General features: G+C 34.9%; 1 protein-coding gene across 1 annotated transcript in view; it reads right to left on the bottom strand.

The window, feature by feature from the left end:
• The window catches only part of Cfap47 (cilia and flagella associated protein 47), a 344,640-nt gene that overhangs the window by 222,557 nt on the left and 102,744 nt on the right, over positions 1-19,339 (bottom strand). The window contains exons 24-26 of the mRNA XM_087600976.1: positions 15,564-15,723; positions 14,697-14,892; positions 10,480-10,689 (exon numbers count right to left, since the gene is read on the bottom strand). Of these exons, the coding sequence (XP_087457102.1) occupies positions 10,480-10,689; positions 14,697-14,892; positions 15,564-15,723 (566 nt within the window). The remainder of the gene's footprint in view (positions 1-10,479; positions 10,690-14,696; positions 14,893-15,563; positions 15,724-19,339) is intronic.

Genomic DNA, 19,339 nt, shown 5'->3' on the forward strand with positions numbered 1-19,339 from the left:
TAAAACCAAGTTTTGTTCTAAGAACAAAGTTTTAATATGTATACTGCTTCCTTTTTCTTATTTTAAAATAATTTTTTGAAGACTATAAAGAAAACTCAGCGTCTGAAGGGATAAAAACTTACAAAAGGATAAAAAATTAAAAAGGATAAAAAGGGAATAATAAAAATATATAGTTAATTGCTCTTATCCCAGGAGTATATAGTATAGAAATCAGGGAAAGTGTGTATCATGGAAAGAAAGACACCTTATTCATTTTTATTATTATACATAGATTGAAATATGAAGAAAACGCCTTTGAAATTAGTAGTTCCATATATTTTATTATGTGTACTTCTGAAATATTGGAACTACCAGTGTCACATAAGTGAATTATGGTACTATTTATAGATTTCCCAACGTCAAATCAGATACAAGTAGCACTTGTTATAAAAAAAATTCTGAAAATGATCAGTGTTATACAAAAAGTAAAATGAAAAGTCACTGTTCCATAATGGGTTTCAATTCAAATCCAAAAGTCCAATGATAACTTGGCATTCCAGTAAATTAAAATTGTATATAATTATAACCATTTTAATTACAATATTAAATGACAATAACCAATGCAGAAATTCAAAGAGACAAGATTGATGATGTGATTTTGCATGGTCATGCAAATAATGAAATAGATAAATACTATTGTGATGTGACAAAATATTTCTCAGTATCAATATCTCTGAATTTGTTTATTTATTATGCTGGTATCTATCATATATCTTCATTTCTTCTTATAGTAGTATTTAAGCACATAATTTATATCTCATAGAATCCACTTATTGAGATATGTAAGTCAGTGTATTTTAGTAAGTTCACACAGTTCACAACCTCTACCATTACTTAATTTTAGAATACTATAGGCACCTTTAATCCATAAAAGAGAAGTAACAACCACACTAAAAGTAACTTTGAATTTGCCACCCTCACTAGCTCCCATCTGATTTTTATCTCTATTAATTTGTCTATTCTAGAAATTTCGGTCAAGAAGTTAATAAGAAATATAGGGATGAATTTTAATTTATTAGTCATTATTCAGAACTTTTTCATTTGATATTTTTATTTACATTTCAAATGTTATACACTTTCCCAGTTCAAAATTTATAACTTAATACTCCAGTTACATTTTATCTCTACTTATTTATATATCATTAGTGAAGTTTAAAGCTCTTACACTTGTTGCCCCCAAATATCTTTAAGGAACTAATGTTGAAGCTTCTTGTTAAATCTCTGAGATAAATATCCAGTAATTATAATATTTTAACTTTATAATAGCAAAGAAACTATTATGATCTGATAAAAATATCAAGCATAATATTAAAAATATTACATCATTTTATATTTATCAGACTTTTACGTTATATTCACATCAGAACTAGTTCAAAGGAAGTAAATTCACAAAGCAAAGACTAGAAGGGGTACAAACTAATTGGTATTAGTGTGATGGTTTTGCCCAAAATTTTGCCACAAGACAGCATGGAAAAACACATATTATCAAAAATTAGGAAGATAAGAAAGAAGAGTTGAGAGTCATGAAATGTCTCATTGAGTAAAGAAAACTACTGGCTGTGTAGATACCAACAAGAGATCAATCTCTGAAGCCCAGCTTAAAGTTCCCCCTTTAAGCTAGTCTCATGTGTTGGTGCAGATCTGCAATCTCAGGTAAGCAAAATGGGAGGAAGGGGCATGATAGGCTGAAAGCTGGCCAGCTAACACAGAGCAACAAAGAATCAAATGTGAGGAGGGAAGGAGAAAGAAGGGGTGGAAAGAGAGAAGAGAACAGGAAGGAGAGGGAAGGAGAGGGAGAGATAGAGGGAAAGAGAGAGGGAGGGGTGGAGGCAGGGAGGGAGGGAGGGCGGGAGGGAAGGCGGGACTGGAGGGAGAGAGAAAGAGAGAGAAAGAGAGTACTATGATAAATATCACTATTAGGAGTGTAGAAGTGAATGGGTTAATCAATATTTATATACTTACATTCAATGAATGGGGAAACATAGGATGACTATACTTGGTCTAGAACTTATTTCAGAAACAAATATCTTTGATTGAAGTCTCTAAAGTGACATACTGAAATCTACTTACAATGCTTTTAAATTGAATCATTGTGAGCAAACAATATCACATGTAATCATATTTACATATACATGTTCGTTAACATTTATTCAAATTTCTGGTGCCTACTACAGATAACATTTTATATTATTTTGGCCAAGCACTGAGTCAAAGATACTTTACTACTGGAGTTCTAATACACATTTATTACAGTAGATATCATACACAATATTCTAAAATAGAAGGCTCTATATTTCAAGGATCATTATCTTAATAATAAACATACATTTGGATTTATTCATTAAAAGTAACGGGAGCTGTCTAAAAAAATCCCAGAATGCCTTCCTACTCTACTTTTTGCACAAAGTATATGGAAAAAAATCACCACAGACATGCTACATCATTCTAAAAATAATTTATACTTATAGAATATTATGTCTGTATAAGTATGACTGTATTTGCATAATTAAAAGTAATATATGAAAATATATCATATTTCTAATACATGATATCTATGGGTTTAAAAGGTGAAAAATTAACTTTTAATTGTATTTTAAATCTCAGAACTGTGCAATAGGGATAAAAACTGCATGGTATTGGTACAGAAACAGAGAGATAGATCAGTGGAACAAAATTGAAAAACCAGAAATGAATCCTCACACCTATGGTCACTTGACTTTTCACAAAGGAGCTAAAACCAACCAATGGAAAAAAGACAGCATTTTCAACAAATGGCGCTGGTTCAACTGGAAGTCAGCATGTCGAAGAATGTGAATTGACCCATTCTTATCTCCTTGTACAAAACTTAAGTCCAAGTATATTAAAGGCTTCCATATAAAACCAGATACAATGAAACTAATAGAAGAGAAAATGGGGAAGACCCTGAAATACATAGGCACAGGGGAAATTTTCCTGAACAGAACACCAATGGCTTAGGCTCTAAGATCAAGAATTGACAAATTGGACCTCATAAAATTGCAAAGCTTCTGTATACATACACACACACACACACACACACACACACACACACACACACACACACACACAAAGAACTCATTAAGTTACACTCCAGAGAATCTAATAATCCTGTTAAAAAATGGGATACAAAGCTAAACAAAGAATTCTCAACTGAGTAATATTGAATGGCAGAGAAACACCTAAGAAATGTTCAACATCTTTAGTCATAAGGGAAATGCAAATCAAAACAACCCTGAAATTCCACCTCAGAATAGTCAGAATGACCAAGATGAAAAACTCAGGTGACAACAGATGCTGGTGAGGATGTGGAGAAAGAGGAACACTCCTCCATGGTTGGTGGGATTGCAGACTGGTACAACCATTCTGGAAATGAGTCTGGAGGTTTCTCAGAAAACTGGACATAGTACTACCTGACGACCCATCTATACCACTCCTGGGCATACATCCAAAGACATTCTAGTATATAACAAGGACACATGCTCCAGTATGCTCATAGCAGCCTTTTTATAATAGCCAGAAGCTAGAAAGAACCCAGATGTCCTTCAACAGAGAAATGGATACAGAAAATGTGGTACATTTACACAATGGAGTATTATATATCTATTAAGAACAACGACTTTAAGAATGTCATAGGCAAATGTGTGGAAGTAGAAAATATCATGAGTGAGGTAACCTAATCACAAAAGAACATGCATGGTATGCACTCACTGATAAATGGATATTAGCCTAGAGGCTTGGAATACCTAAGAAAAAAATTTCACAAATTAGATGAAGTTCAAGAAGAATGAAGACCAAAATATGGATGCTTCATTTCTTCTTAGAAGGGGGAAAAACTACTCACGGGATGAAATATAGGGAGAAAGAGTGGAGCAGAGACTGAAGAAACAGTCATCTAGAGACTGCCTCACCTGGGGATCCATCCCATATGCAGTCACCAAACCCAGTTACTATTGCTGATGCCAAGAAGTGCTTGCTGATAGGAGACAGATATTGGTGTTCCCTGAGAAGCTCTGCCAGATCCCTAATGATACAGATGAAAATGGTTGCAGCTAACCATTAGACTGAATAAGTGGACCCCAATGGAGGAGTTAGAGAAAAGACTGAAGAAGCTGAAGGGGCTTGCCACACCATAGGAAAAACAGCAATATCAACCAACCAGATGTCACCAGAGCTCCCAGTGACTAAATCACCAATAAATAAGTACACATAGAGGGATGGATCATTCTAGCCACATATGTAGCACAGGACGGCATTGCCCAGCATCAATAGGAGGAGAAGTCCTTATTCCTGTGAAGGCTCATTTCCCCAATATAGGTGATTGCCAGAGCATTGAGGTAGGAGAGGTAGGTAGGAGTAGAAGCATCCTCATAGAAGCAGGGGGAGGGAGAGGGGTATGAGGCAGGGGGAATGGGTTAACATTTGAAATATAAATACATAAAATATGCAAGAAGCATAAAATTAAAAAAAACTCAGAACTGATTAATTTTTATAAAGATTAATACCTTCCTTTTGTTATTTAAAAACTTAGTGTTCTTTATACGAGACCATAATATAATCAAATTCTGTAATTCTATTATAATTTTTCATTAATGTATCATTACAAATGGTTCATAGGGAGACATCCAAGCACTGTAGTAGAAAGTTGAAAAGGAGATGGGTAGCTGTCCTAGTAGTTCCCAGCAGCTGTGCAAACACCATCTACTTGGAGTCTTATAAAGACAAGCAAAGGCAGGTGATCAAACCCACTTACAAAGAGAAAATGAATGGGACACTGAAGCTTCATTTAAGTGAAAACCTAATGAACATGATATAGGCAAGTCAGCCATCTCTCACTGGCTCCTGATGAGTGTATGTATATCGAAAGGAAAAGGAAAATGTTCCTCTTTACATGTTAAGTGTATGCTGACAGGAGCCTAATATAGCTGTGTCCTGAGAGCCTCTGTCAGATCCTGACAAATACAGAGGGGAATGCTCACAGCCAACCACTGGACTGAGAATGGGGTCCCCATTGGAAAAGTTAAAGAGAAAGGATTGAAGGAGCTGAAGGGGTTTGCAACCCCATAAGAACAACAAATGGAATCTAAGCCATGGTCCTGCCAAGGCTGGACTACCCAGTGTAGGGGAATGTCAGGGCAGGTAGGTGGAAATGGCTAGGTGGTTGGGTGGGGAAAAGGGGATAACATTTGAAACATAAATTAAAAAATATCCAATAAAAAAAGAAAGGAGAATGGAGAAATCACATCTATATGTATATTCATGTTGCTTATTGTAGTTAAGAAGTGATAAGGGGCTTACGGACAGGAAAGCAGGAAAGGGAATAACATCTAAAATGTAAATAAATAATACCGAATAAAAAAAGAAAAAAAAGTGTTTTATCACCATTATAATAATCTATAATAATCTATAACAGCATGGTAAACATTACCTTGAAAGTTTTCAGGTTTCTGCCCATCTGTTTAAGTATTAAATGAATTAAAATCATTTAATTCTGCATATATATAGTTTATTATAATACAGTGGTATTCTGTGTTACTTAACCATAAAAATGCTATCATAAACTTTTTATAAACCCATAATTTATTATTACAGATTTATCAAGAAAATAGAATAAGTATGCAGTTATAGATTTTCACACAGGCAAGCAATAAGGAACAAATGATTGTACCAAAATAATGTGTCATTCCTTATGCATTCTAGTCCCAAAGAATAGTAAGTATATACAAGCATTCTGTCTAACACAACTTTTGAAATCATAATAAGTAATAGTACTAGGCAGTAACTATTATTTTCAGTTATGATCAATTACATGCTTTTTTGAAATCCTCTTACACAGCCTGCCTTTTAGCAGCCATAGTGCTAAAAAGTCTACAAAATATACTGTAATAAATAAGGAGAAATACAAACTTCTATAACTTATGAATTGATGGTAGATTAAAATACTCCTCAGAAGTTTGTATGCAAAACAATTTATAAAGGAGACATTTCAATAACAATGTATTTCTCACCATCAGTCAATTGTAAAGGTGCAGGGATATTATTATTCAAACCATTAGTACTATAATATTCTTTGAATAAAAAATAACAATTCATATGGGAATTCTCATATCAAAATGTTGACATTCAGGGGTGAAAAGATGGCTTCACAGTTAGGAGCAAGGGCTGCTCTTGGAGATGATCGAGAGTTGATTTTCAGTACCTATGTGGTGGCTCACAACCAATAGTAGTAACTCTAATTTCAATATATCCGATGCCATCCTATGTATTTCACAGATAATTTTGCATGTGGCATACAAACATAAAAGTAGACAAAATCATACACATAAAATAAAAATTAATAAATATTTAATAAATAAACACTAAAAAATAGTTATATCTAAGATAGATAGATAGATAGATAGATAGATAGATAGATAGATAGATAGATAGATAGATATCCAAGCTTTGAATATCTAATATATTCAAGCTTTGAATTCTCTAAGCCACAAATGAACAGGATAGGCTGAAGAACTCTGTCAACAAAAGGCCTCAACTTTTTGGTTACAAGAACTTGAATACATCCAATGTCTAGAGAAAATAGGTGAGGTATTCCAGGTAGTAGATAGAACTGTGATAACAGTGGAATGTTATGAAGTGTTATTAATTTAAGTCTACCCCATCTGCTAAATATCCCTGTACTGATCATTATTAAAGCTTTTAAATTCACTTCTCAATCACAATAGCTTCAGTTTAATAAACCATTTAAATCTTCAAGTGAACTGTTACATACCATTCCACACCAAAATGCAAAGTAATTTTATTCAATATTAATACACTACACATGCTATGTAATAAAATCATAAGGCTTAAATTGTCCTATTGTGATAACAGTTTGCAACACACATAATAGGACTTGACCTCAAATCCAAATCCAAATAAAAAGTAGTATTAAATTTCATCTGCTATAAGTTTGGAATTATATTTCACAATGAATTTTTAAAGACAAAATATTATATAAATTTAAGTTACATAAGTAACAAACTAATTCAAACTTTCCTTAATATATGTTAGGTATTTTCCTAAAAGCCTTCCAAGGTACCATTTTCTGGTGCTGATTCATAGTTGTCAATATTTCACTGTTTAATCTCTCTTGACATTTTCCCATGTTCAATCTTTTTAGATCCCTTCTTCACAGAGTTTATGATACATATAAATCACTGGGAAAAAATTTAACCCACAGGTGCTGAGACTTTGATCTCGACTTGGAGATGAAATTGCACCTTTAAAACAAGCTGAAAGCATGCTGCCAGACTAGTAAGCTTAGCATCAAATGGAAATTATCTATAGATATGCACCAGTACAGAATAAGATCTAGTCTCACTATCTACTCTAGCCAAATGGCCGAAGATTTTTTTACGGACTCCTCAAAGGTAGTCACCTTCAGGGTAACATTTCAAGCCTGCCTTAGAGCCAGGGCTCCTTTTAAAATTAGGTGGTGAGCATTTAATCTGTCAACATTAAGTGTGGAAAGCCTTTTGGGGCAGACAGGCCAGGACTAGGAAGTAGGCTTCAGGAAGGAACTTGACATTGGGCCAGGACAAAGAAGTAAGCTCAGGCAGGAATCTGATTTTAGGCTAGAACAAAGAAGTAGGCTTCAGGCAAGAATTTGACTTTGGCCTAGGACAGGAAGTAGGCTCAGATTATCTTCCGTCTTCCTGATAAGCCCTTAGAAGCAGTGGTCTCAGGACTGTTTATTGCCTTGCTTGTTCCTTGAATATTTGTGTTTATTGTCTTGCTTGTTCCCTTAACATAGAACTGACCTTTTTACTTGCATGTAATTAAAATGGTATAAGAGCAGATTGGGGGAAAAATAAACCACCTTCAGCCTCAGAACTGACTGGGGTCATGCTACAATGTTGTCTAATTGTCTTTTTTTTTTTTTTCTTTTTAATCCTCCCTCCAGAACTGGAGAACCTGTTGACTGACTGGGCTTGCTTGGTCAATTAGGTTTATTTCACAGTTGATTTCTGTCATATGCTTCTCAGTGGTAAGAAGAGATTTTCTAAGACCTCATATACAATTCTAATATCATGTCAGCTCTCTTAGAACACTGAATATTTTTTTCTTCCTTTTCTCTAAAGTTAGACTATCTTAGCACTGGTATCAAAGGGTCAATTTGACTTTTTTACTCATATTTTTATTTCTGCTGCATGCCTAATTTTTTTCTTTTTAAATTTATTTACACTGATGTTCTGCCTCAACATATCTGTATGAGGGTGTCAGATACCCTGGTACTGGAATTACACACTGTTCTGAACTGTGGGTGTTGAGATTCAGACCTGGGTCCCTTGGAAGAACAGCTAGTGTTCCTAACTGCTGACCCATTTCTTCAGTCCTTCATCCCTAATTCCAATGTAATTGTTGTGATCTTTTCTGCATTTAGGAACTTGATAGAAGTGAACTTGTCATCCATAACCTTTATCTTGAAGGCATGTTAGGTTTTTTTTGTTAAAGGCCTTTCCTCTAAGTTTTGAAATGTTAATGTGATTTGTACCCTTAAGTCCATTTATATGATTTAATCTATTTATGTATGTTGAACCATAACTACATCTCTTTGATAAATCTAACTTGCTATTGGTGGAATTTTCACAATGGTACTAACATAAAATCAAAAACAAAATCCTAAAACTCATAAAAACTATAAAAATTAGCTGAAGCAATCCTGAGCAAAAAATAACAATGAATGATAATAATATATAGATGTTGATTATATTTGTAATACAAACTGCTTCATCATTATATAACGTTCTATTTATTTACCCATAGTGTGGAAATAATTTGTTTGGACATATTAATAATACATCAATAAATACAATAGAACAATATTCCTGTCCGTGTGTATGTGTGTGTGTGTGTGTGTGTGTGTGTGTGTGTGCATGCATATGTAGTATGATTTATATGAAAGGTAGAAGCCTACACACTTATTTTTTTCTCAATCAGTCTCCACAAATTTTAGAAGACAGGATATGTCTCTGAACCTGGAGGTCACTTTCTCAGCCCTAGATTTGCTGGTATAAACAGACCTGATTTATCAGTGGAACTATCTCCTGAGCTCTCATGCATCTTATTGGGAAGACTACTCATCAGACTTTCCGACTACTAAACAGATTCTCTCTCTCTCTCTCTCTCTCTCTCTCTCTCTCTCTCTCTCTCTCTCTCTCTCTCTCTCTCCTGTGTGTGTGTGTGTGTGTGTGTGTGTGTGTGTGTGTGTGTGTGTGTGTTTGTTCTATCTGGCTGTATATGTTTGAGAAAGAAGGTGTGGAAAATGGATGGGATTAAAAAAAGAGATAAAATAGATGTGAAAATACAGTAGGAAAGAAATAAAATAGATTATCTTTCCTTATAATTTGTTAAAATATAAACCTATGATATAGGTAGGTATTAAAAAATACTGTGTATCAAAAAGTCCCTGTCTCAGGCCACTGTTGTCCTTCACATCCCCAGGCTCTGGTGTACTACTTTACACCAAGGCAAAAACTCCAAACTAAATAAACATCAATAAACAAATCTAATTGTACCTCCATACTTCCTGTTCTACTTTACTACTTCAAAATCTTTTGCTCACAGCAGCTTTCTACTTACATATGAATGCATATGGGAAATCAAGTTTACAAGTTATTGTTGTGCTTTGCCCTGGAGTTATCTGTATTTTGATGCTAATTCCACTGACCCAAGGACAGGGGCCTAGTCACTTACTCAGGAATCAGGTGACTTCATGAAAAACCTCCCCATTGAATTTGTAAAATACAGGTGACCCGCAGGTACAAGATAGAAGGAGGCCTGTCCTTGGAAGAGAAGGAAGGATGGGCGGGAGAGAAGTTTGAAGGGAAAGGAGGAGACAGGAGAGGGAGAAGAGAAGCAGTGGCAGGACAATGGAGGCTGACATAAAGATTCTTTCTGCGTATTTACAAGTTGTTATTAATGTTCTCAAGGAATGGATGGTACCGGGATTTGTATGTTTAGGTGGGCAATTATATCTTATCAATTGGGTCAAAGGTTATTGTGTTGTGTGTTCTTTTATGTGATGGTTTGAGCGTAGGAAAGTGTGCGCGGCAGGAGGCACTGGCTGAGGAGTTGGGATATGTTTCTGCCAAGATGTCTAGCAGATATCTTGGGGCACTGGGGTGCGGACCTAGCAAGGTAAATGACAACGCTATACTTTTTATTTTTATATTTTTACAACAATAGTTATGATACTATAAATACATATACTTCATTATTTTGCGATTTACCATTCAAGCAAATTTATATTGGGAAAGGTAAAAATTGTATGTCCAAAATAATTTTATTAAATGCCATTCCTTTTACTATTTTACAAAAGTATATAATATAAAGCTAGTATACTTTAATGTCAAGTAAAAAAGCATCTACATTAAAATATCTTACCAGTTATTTCTGTCATCACAAAAGAGAAGATTGGCAAAAAATGAAACAGGCTTAGATGAACTGAAACTAAGATGACATGGTATCTCATCATTAATTCCAGTACTAGAGCCTTTGATGACTCTGCCACTTGGAAATGTCACAGTAAGCGGGTGAATTTCATCATCATCAAGAAGCTTTGCGGTGGGAATATTGAACTGAAGAGTTGAATTACTGTTCAAAATATAAAAATATATATTATTATTATTTTGCTTAAAATACCAACAATTAATATGAGTTGAATGTGCATTTATTTTCTCAAAAACCAACTATATGCACTAGCATTTTAATATTTAAATGTATATCTTCTTTCTGTCTGTCACCTTTGTTCTATAAGGATTAAGAGAGATAATATATCAGAATAAATATGATACTTTTTAAAAATAAACATCACATAAACTTAATTTCCTACAATATATCCTAATGAGAATTTGTCCATAATGACCAGCTAACATTTATAAATTTAGTGCATATGCAGGAAATAATACTGATAGATCATATACATGAATGATCTTAAATATTTGGATACTAATACACAAATAATAATATTCGTCTAGACAAATATCACAAATAAATTTTAATCAGCACTTTTAACGTTTATTATGCTAAATATTTATTTACTATATAAAATGTATTTAACCAAGCAAAAGTATGTATAGTATTATCTTAAAATTGATTTGTTAATCATAATTCTGTTTATATTAAATTTTAAAATATTAGCTTCATTTTATTGTACAATGTAAACATACAGCAAATAAGTGTAATTAAATGGGAATCTTATTCGTGTATCATTTAATCAGTGTGAACCTCACTCTGCTAATAAATGAAAAGAGGAAAGACTATTTTACCTGAATTAATTATATGTATATATACCAAATAAAATATGGAAAACTAATTCAAAAGTCTATTAGAAAGCAATTTAGTTTTAATTGACTGTCACTGAATGTGTCATTTATGCTAATTTCACTACACATGAATAAAGAAATTGAGTTTCATCATCTCTTCAACACTTTTGAGGGTTAGCATCTCATATTTTTATTTCAAGTAGTTTTTATATTGATATCACCATATATTAATTAAAGAATTCAAAGTTTGAAGATTAATTCTTACAGTAAGACCGTTTACTAATAAGAATATTTGTAGCAAAATAAATTCAAATTAACATTATCTATAAATTGAGGTTAATGTCTCCTTATAAAATAGAATCTCCACGAAATGGTGAATTGCAAGGGTATGTATGTTCAATCTTCAAGAACTGAGGTATTCGGAAATTTAATACCACTTAATGTAAGCCCTGTGGCATCATCCTTTATAATGTCCTAATCGAATATAGAAATTAAATATCATACTGACTTTTTCTATTTAGATATTGCATTAACAGTGTTTGCATATCATTTTTTGTAGGATAATCCAGCTAGACATTCCCCTTAAACTTAAAAAAAGAGTTTAAAGTATTGTTTCTAATATTCCAGACATCGCTGTCATACTAACTGAAGTTCATTCATAACCATGATACTCATGTTTAAATAAATACCAAGATATGTATGCCTTCACTTGTCACAAGAAAATTGTACAGTTCCTAGGTTTTATTATACTTAAAAACAATGCAATGGATAGTGTTAAACATAGCTTATAATATGAAAGGGAAATTGTGTTTCTAGGCTATTTTCTTGAGACAGTCAAGACCCACAATGAGGACAAAATAAAGATGCACTACTAGAACATTAGCCTCTATAATGTTATACATTGAAAACCATGATGCATATTTTCCTCTATCTTCAAATTTTGCACTCTCCCAAGCAACACTGAAGGCATCAAACAACAGGTATAGAAGTAGGGGAATGCCAGGGTGGTGAGGTGGGAGTGGGTGGGTGGGTAGGGGAGCACCCTCACAGAAGCAGAGAGAGAGGGGATAGGACAGGGGGTTTGCAGAGGGGAAACCAGGAAAGGGGAGAACATTTGAAATGTAAGCAATTAAAATAGCCAATAAAAAATGAAGGGGGCTATAAAAATAGTTCAGCACTTAAGAGACTTGATGTTCTTGTAGAGGACCACAGCTTATTTCTCAGGAATTTTAAGTGGCTCACAACCACCTGTAATGCCTGAATGCTAAAGCCATAGACCATGGCTACCAAAAGAGAAGACTGGTAACTAGCCCAAATGCCACCAGAGAGGCTTCTTCAAGCAACTGATGTGAGCAGATACACAGCCAAACATTAGGCAGAGTCTGGAGAACCCACAGAAAGTGAGGACAGATTGTAGATGGCAGAGAGGTCAAGAACGCCAGGAAAACACAGCCCACATAATCAATTAAGCAGGGCACATAGAGGCTCACAGAGACCAAAAGGCAACCATAGAACCTGTATGGATTTGATTTATGTCCTCTGCATGTGTGTTGTATTTGTCTAGAGTGGTATTTTTGCTCAACTCTTGTTATGGTTGGCCCATGGAAAGTGGTGTGGTCTTGTTGTAGTAGATGTGGACTTGTTGGAGGAAGTGTTACTGTGCGGGTGGGCTTTGAAATTTCAGTGCTCATGTTCCACACAGTGTGCAAGAAATTCTACTCCTGGCTGCCTCCAGAAGACTGTTTCCTCCTGCCTGAAGATCAGATATAGAACTCTTGGATCTTCCAGCACCATGTCTGCTTGCATGCTGTCATGCTTCCCACCATGATGATAGTGGAGAGAACCTCTGAAATGTAAGCCAGTTTTCCTTTATAACAGTAGCCTTTTTATGGAAATCCTAATTAAGACAAAAATTAGTAGCAGGGACTCGGGTATTGCTGTGATAGGCTTGACCATGCTTTTCTTTGAAGTAATGTGGATTTTTGGGACTTTGGATTTGGAAAGCAGTATAATGCTGCAAGTGGGGTTTAATGGAACTAAGAATATGAAAGACGCTAGGGCTGAGTGTGATTTGAATTCTAGGGACCTAGATAAAGAACTTTCAGAGGACAGGGATTTTAGTATGTTGCCTGGAGACCGCTCTTAAGTTTTGGTGAAGAATGTTGCTGCTTCTTACCCTTGTCTGGGGAGTCTGGCTGAGGCTAAGGTAAATAGAGTCAGATTGATTAAATTGACAGAGGAAGTCTCACAAAGGCCCAGCAAAGACTGTCTTCCTGGTTGCCTCTGGAATATTCTCCTCCTGGCTGCCTTTGGATCAAGATGTAAAATACTCAGCATCTCAAGCACCACTAATGACTGCCTTCTGCCATAATGATAATGGACTGCACCTGTGGAACTATAAGTCAGTCTCAACTAAATGTTTTTGTTTATAGAGTTGCCTTGATTACGGTTTTTCTTCATAGCAATGAAATCCTAACTAAGACTCCTAACTGTGAGGCTGCGGAATTGGAAGGAGGGGATTTCCTCTGACTCCTTGGCCTGTTCCGGGGACACTTTTCCTTCTGGGTTGCCTCTTACACACTTGATGTCCATTGATGTTACTGAGAAGCCTGCTCTTTTCTCAAGGAAGATAGAGGTACAGTTGGTCGAGGGTTGGGGGAGAGGAGGAAACAGGGAAATGGAAAGAGTAGAAGGCTTGGGGGAAACTGTCAAGAGTACAGGAAGGGAGGCTATGGTTAGGATGTACTGTATGAAGTAATAGGAAAAAATTTATAGCTGATACATTTTGGAATACATGGTACAAATATGACCACATATCTAGGATCTGAAGATGAATGCTAAGAGCTAAAAGTGGCCCCAATTAATAACTATTGACTTAGTTTTATAATTAAATGGAAATTAATTCTGATTAAACGTAACATATTGGAGGAGAAATAAGACACAGAAGAATTTGAAGAGGGAGCAAATACATGTTTTCCTGAGCAGATACTGAATAAAAGATGCAGCAACATAGACTAATCTATATAAACTCCAAGACAATAAATTAATATTGCTTGGAATAGCAAAAAATGTTTTAAGGCAAAAAGTTTGTGTTATTTTTTATACTGAAATTTTAAGCTTATTTCTAATTCCACAGTGACAGATATTTTTAAAAACATCAAGAAAATAAATAACTAGAAAGGCTATTTTATATTTTTAAAATGTCACCGTATATGGAAGTATTTTAATAGTGCTTCACAACTATAGCAAGAAGTCCAACATGACGTATAATTACCACATAACAGGGATACAAACAAAATTGCACATAAAGATAGAAAAATTGTATTAGGGATTTACCTGAAATAGTTTTGTGGCAAAATTCTGATATCTACCCCAGTTGTGACATCCAAAGGTACAGGAGTAAAACATATAAATGATGGATCAAAAGATATCTTTGGTAATTGTATCTCTCCAATCAGATGTAATACTCTATAGTCAAATAAATTATCATTTAAACGTATTGCAATATCAGCTAGGTATGTTATGGCCTCTTCTATGGAAAAAAGTAGTGTAGATTAGTTTACATACAAACATGTGTGTACCGTAAGCATTAGTATTAAAAGATACTATGATATTACAGCTCTGTGGGGTAGACTAGATTACCAAAAATAATGCAGTCTGAGGAAAAAGTAAAATTAAATGAAGCATTATTTTGAAAAGAACATTTCTTAAAGTGTACCTTGTCTAGAACTGGAGTAAATCTTTTAATGTCTACTACATGTGTGTGGGGGGGGCAATATACAGTGAGGAAGAGACATTTACTACATGAGGGACAATAAAGAATACATGGAACTAGTACGACTTAACTTTTTTTCTTTCAGTTGTTTCCAGTGCTTTAACAAAAGTTGCTAATACATTAGGATATGAAGATGACATCACAAACTGTCTGATGAATCTTAAGGGACTACTGGAAAAAGGGTGTGGTGAGTGAAATTCTCTCAGCTTTAAAGATTAAGAAAGGCTGTCAGGGCCACTGGAAAGATGATTCAGCAGTTAGGACCCAAGTTCAATGCTCAGCCACTACATGGTAGCTCACAACCAGTTCCAGTAGTTCCACCACCTACATCTGGCCTCAGCTGACCAAGGGAGACACAGGGTATATGCAGCAAAATACTAATATACATAAATAGTTTAAAAATGTGTTAAAAATAGAAAAATACTTACTTGGACAGAAATGTATGGAAATAGTATACTTTTCATTTGGTTTCAGACTTCCAATCAGTGCAGTAAATTTGAATATGCCACTTTTGAAATATTTGTCAATTCTGCCAATATCCAAAGACCAAAGAACAGTTTTTTTTGAAATATTATGTAAGACAAGATCCTGTTCATATATGTGTGTACAAAAGAAGAATTTTTTTAAATATTAACAATTGCATTATAAAATTTATTTCTTAGCAACAAGATCTGAGAATTTGATTATAATGCTATTAACATGCCAAAGGGCCAACATAATGGTCTTTCTTTATTTTTTTTTTCAGTATGTCAGTATGAACTAATATAAATTTCCTATTCTTTTGTTATAAATTATTAATATATTTAAGAGTCCTTTCTTACAGAAAACCTAGACTATATATGTAAATATGTTCTTTACATTCTCTAATTCTTTGAAGTTTATCACATCACTTCCAAATTATAGTCTAAGAAATAGGATAAAAGAAAAGAGACCCAGCAATGTATCACTATGCTTTTCATGTGTCAATGTCACTGCTATGATATTTCCACACTAGACACATAGAAAAGAATCATGACTGTGATCCAAATGCTTAAGAAGGCAATGCTAGAAACGTTCCTCTAAATTTTCAGAAAGAATCAAGGATCCTGCCAATACCTTAATCATAATCATAACTGGTGATTCAGAATCTGTGTCTACTAGTCACATATATCACAGCAATTAAATGAAAGTTCAAGATTATAAAATAATTTCCCACTTCAAAAGGGCATTTTTCAAATTTAGAATATATTTCAATCAACTGAATTTGCCTTTTCAGTTCCACAAATAAGATTTGTATACACATGGAATTTATTTTTAAAGATTACTGAATTTTTTATGCTGTGAGTCAAAAATATCCATTTTAATTTCAATATTTGGGGAAGGCAGGGACACAAAATATTTTAATTTTCCTTTATTTTTTAATTTTCCTTTATTTTTATAATGACAAATAACTTTCAAGTTTATTTCCCTATTTAAAAGTAAACCCCATAAGAACAACAATGCCAACCAACCAGAGCTTCCAGGCACTAAACTATTACCAAAAGACTATACATGTACTGACCCAGGGCTCCAACTGCATATGTAGCAGAGAATTGCCTTGCTGGGGCACCAGTGGAAGGGGAAGCCCTTGGTCTTGCCAAGGTTGGACCCCAGTGCAGGGGAATGTCAGGGGTTGGGGGGAACGGGGATGTGGAGAGGAACACCTTTATAGAAGAAGGGGAGGGGGAGGGGAGGGGGGGCTTACCACCTGGTAACCAGGAAAGGGAATAACATTTGAAATGTTAAAAAAAAATCCAAAAAAAGTAAGGAACAAACAGGTACAACCAAGATATTTTATATCACAGTTACATCCTCCTGTTGGATCTGAGCAAGTCTAAGCACTGACAAGGGTATCAAGAGGTGTGGGGAAGACATTCTTAGGTAACACCTTCATGAGGCTGAGGAGTGGGGAAAGAGCAGGAGACAGGTAGGTTTTCATGGCTAGTTCCTAAGCCCTAGCTCCCTGATTAATGGGGAATGGTAAGAATTAGTCCTTCATGGGGAGGAAAAAGGAAATCACCTTCTTTTACTATCACAGGTAAAAAGTTAAGTATTGTCCTATTTCTCTGGCTGGTAAGACCTTGCTGTTTGCTAGGTACCCTAGTGCCAAATACATCTGATATCTGACCCTTTGAGAGATTCTGGGCTGGCTGTATCTTCAGAGGATTCAGGCTTTGTATCTTAACAGCAGGTAGTGACACAGAATTGAGCTAGGCTCAGTATTTTCTTATACTACTACAAAACCTAATTTTTTACTAAAACAGAGAATTATCTCACATATTCTCTACACAAGTCAGACATACAAACCAAAAAGATAATAATAAAAAACTCCAGAAGGACAAAACAAAACAAAACAAAAACAGAAAAACAAACAAATAAGGAAACCAGTCATTAATATACACCCTTCAAACCTATATGTGTGTGTCTTTTCAGTGAGGTTTTTACTTGCTTTATTTTTTAAATCGCCTTTATGTGCTATCATTCTTTACAAGTAAACTCAGTGTACAAATTTCTATAAAAATATTAATGCAGATTCAAAAGACGTGCCTAACTGAAGCAGCAAAACAGTACTTTTCCCGACCCGCCTCTACACTGAATGCCTACCCTGATGCTTCTAGGTGCCCAAAAAAGCCTTAGGTCTTTGGGAGATGTCTGTTCCTGGCCAGGCCTCCAAGCAACAGGCTCAGTTAAAATTTGGGGAAAGCAAAGAGGAAGGCCAGCTTATTGTGAAACTTTTGTTAAAAAAATGTTCATATATGTCAACATGTATGCCTGCCAAGATGCCTAGAACAACAGCCTGCAGACTGGAGACTTTCCATCTAGGCTGTGTGTTGGGGGTTAACAGCACCTTCACACACTGCCTGTCCAGGGACATGCAGTGTAGTTTCATCTTGGGCTGAGCCAGACTTCATAATTCATGTTCAGTGACATTTTGTAAAATCTGTATAGCATTAGACAGTGCAAGAAACACAAACATTCACCTTCCATATATAATTAAGCAAAAACAACTAAAATATATGAGTTTGGGTAATGTAAGACTGTGGGTTCAAGTTTACTTTGGAAACCTGTGAAAGATATATAAATATTAAATGATGCAGATGATATTAGAGTATACTTAAGTTATCCCAAAAGTTCCACCGGAGAAGCACTAAGCCTGATAAATAACTTCAGCAAAGTGGCTGGGTATAATATTAACTCAAACAAATCAGTAGCCTTCTTCTACTTAAAGGATAAACAGGCTGAGAAAGAAATAAGGAAAAGGACACCCTTCACAATAGTCCCAAATAACATAAAATACCTCAGTGTGACTCTAACCAAGCAAGTGAAAGATCTGTATGACAAGAACTTCAAGCCACTGAAAAAAGAAACTGAAGGTCTCAGAAGATGGTGATAGCTCCAATACTCTTGGATTGGCAGGATTAATATAGTAAAAATGGCTATTTTGCCAAAAGCAATCTACAGATTCAATGCAATCCCCATCAAAATTCCTACTCCATTCTTTATAGAGATAGAAAAATCAATTTGCAAATTCATTTGGAATAACAAAAAAATGAGGATAGTGAAAACTATACTCAACAATAAAAGAACTTCTAGGGGAATCACCATCCCTGAACTCAAGCAGTATTATAGAACAATAGTGATAAAAACTATATACTATCGGTACAGAGATAGGCAGGTAGATCAGTGGAATAGAATTGAAAACCCAGAAATGAACCCACACACATATGGTCACTTGAGGAGCCAAAACCATCCAATGGGAAAAAGATAGTGTTTTCAACAAATGATTCTGGCCATGTAAAAGAATGCAAATCGATCCATTATCATCACCCCACACTAAGCTTAAGTTCAAATGGATCAAGGACCTCCACATAAATCAAGATACACTCAAACTAATAGAAGAAAAAGTGGAGAAGAGCCTCATACACATGGACACTGGAGAAAATTTCTTGAACAAAACACCAATGGCTTATGCTCTAAGATCAAGAATTAACAAACAGGGCCTCATAAAACTGCAAAGCTTCTGTAATGCAAAGGACATTGTCATTAGGACAAAATGGCAACCAGCAGATTTGGAAAAGATCTTTAGCAATCCTACATCAGATAGAGAGCTAATATCCAAAATATACAAAGAACTCAAGAAGTTAGACTCCAAAGAACCAAATAACCCTATTAAAAATGGGGTACA

Source organism: Rattus norvegicus, chromosome X, assembly GCF_021556685.1.
Source record: "Rattus norvegicus strain SHRSP/BbbUtx chromosome X, alternate assembly SHRSP_T2T, whole genome shotgun sequence".
Classification (NCBI taxonomy): Eukaryota; Metazoa; Chordata; class Mammalia; order Rodentia; family Muridae; genus Rattus; species Rattus norvegicus.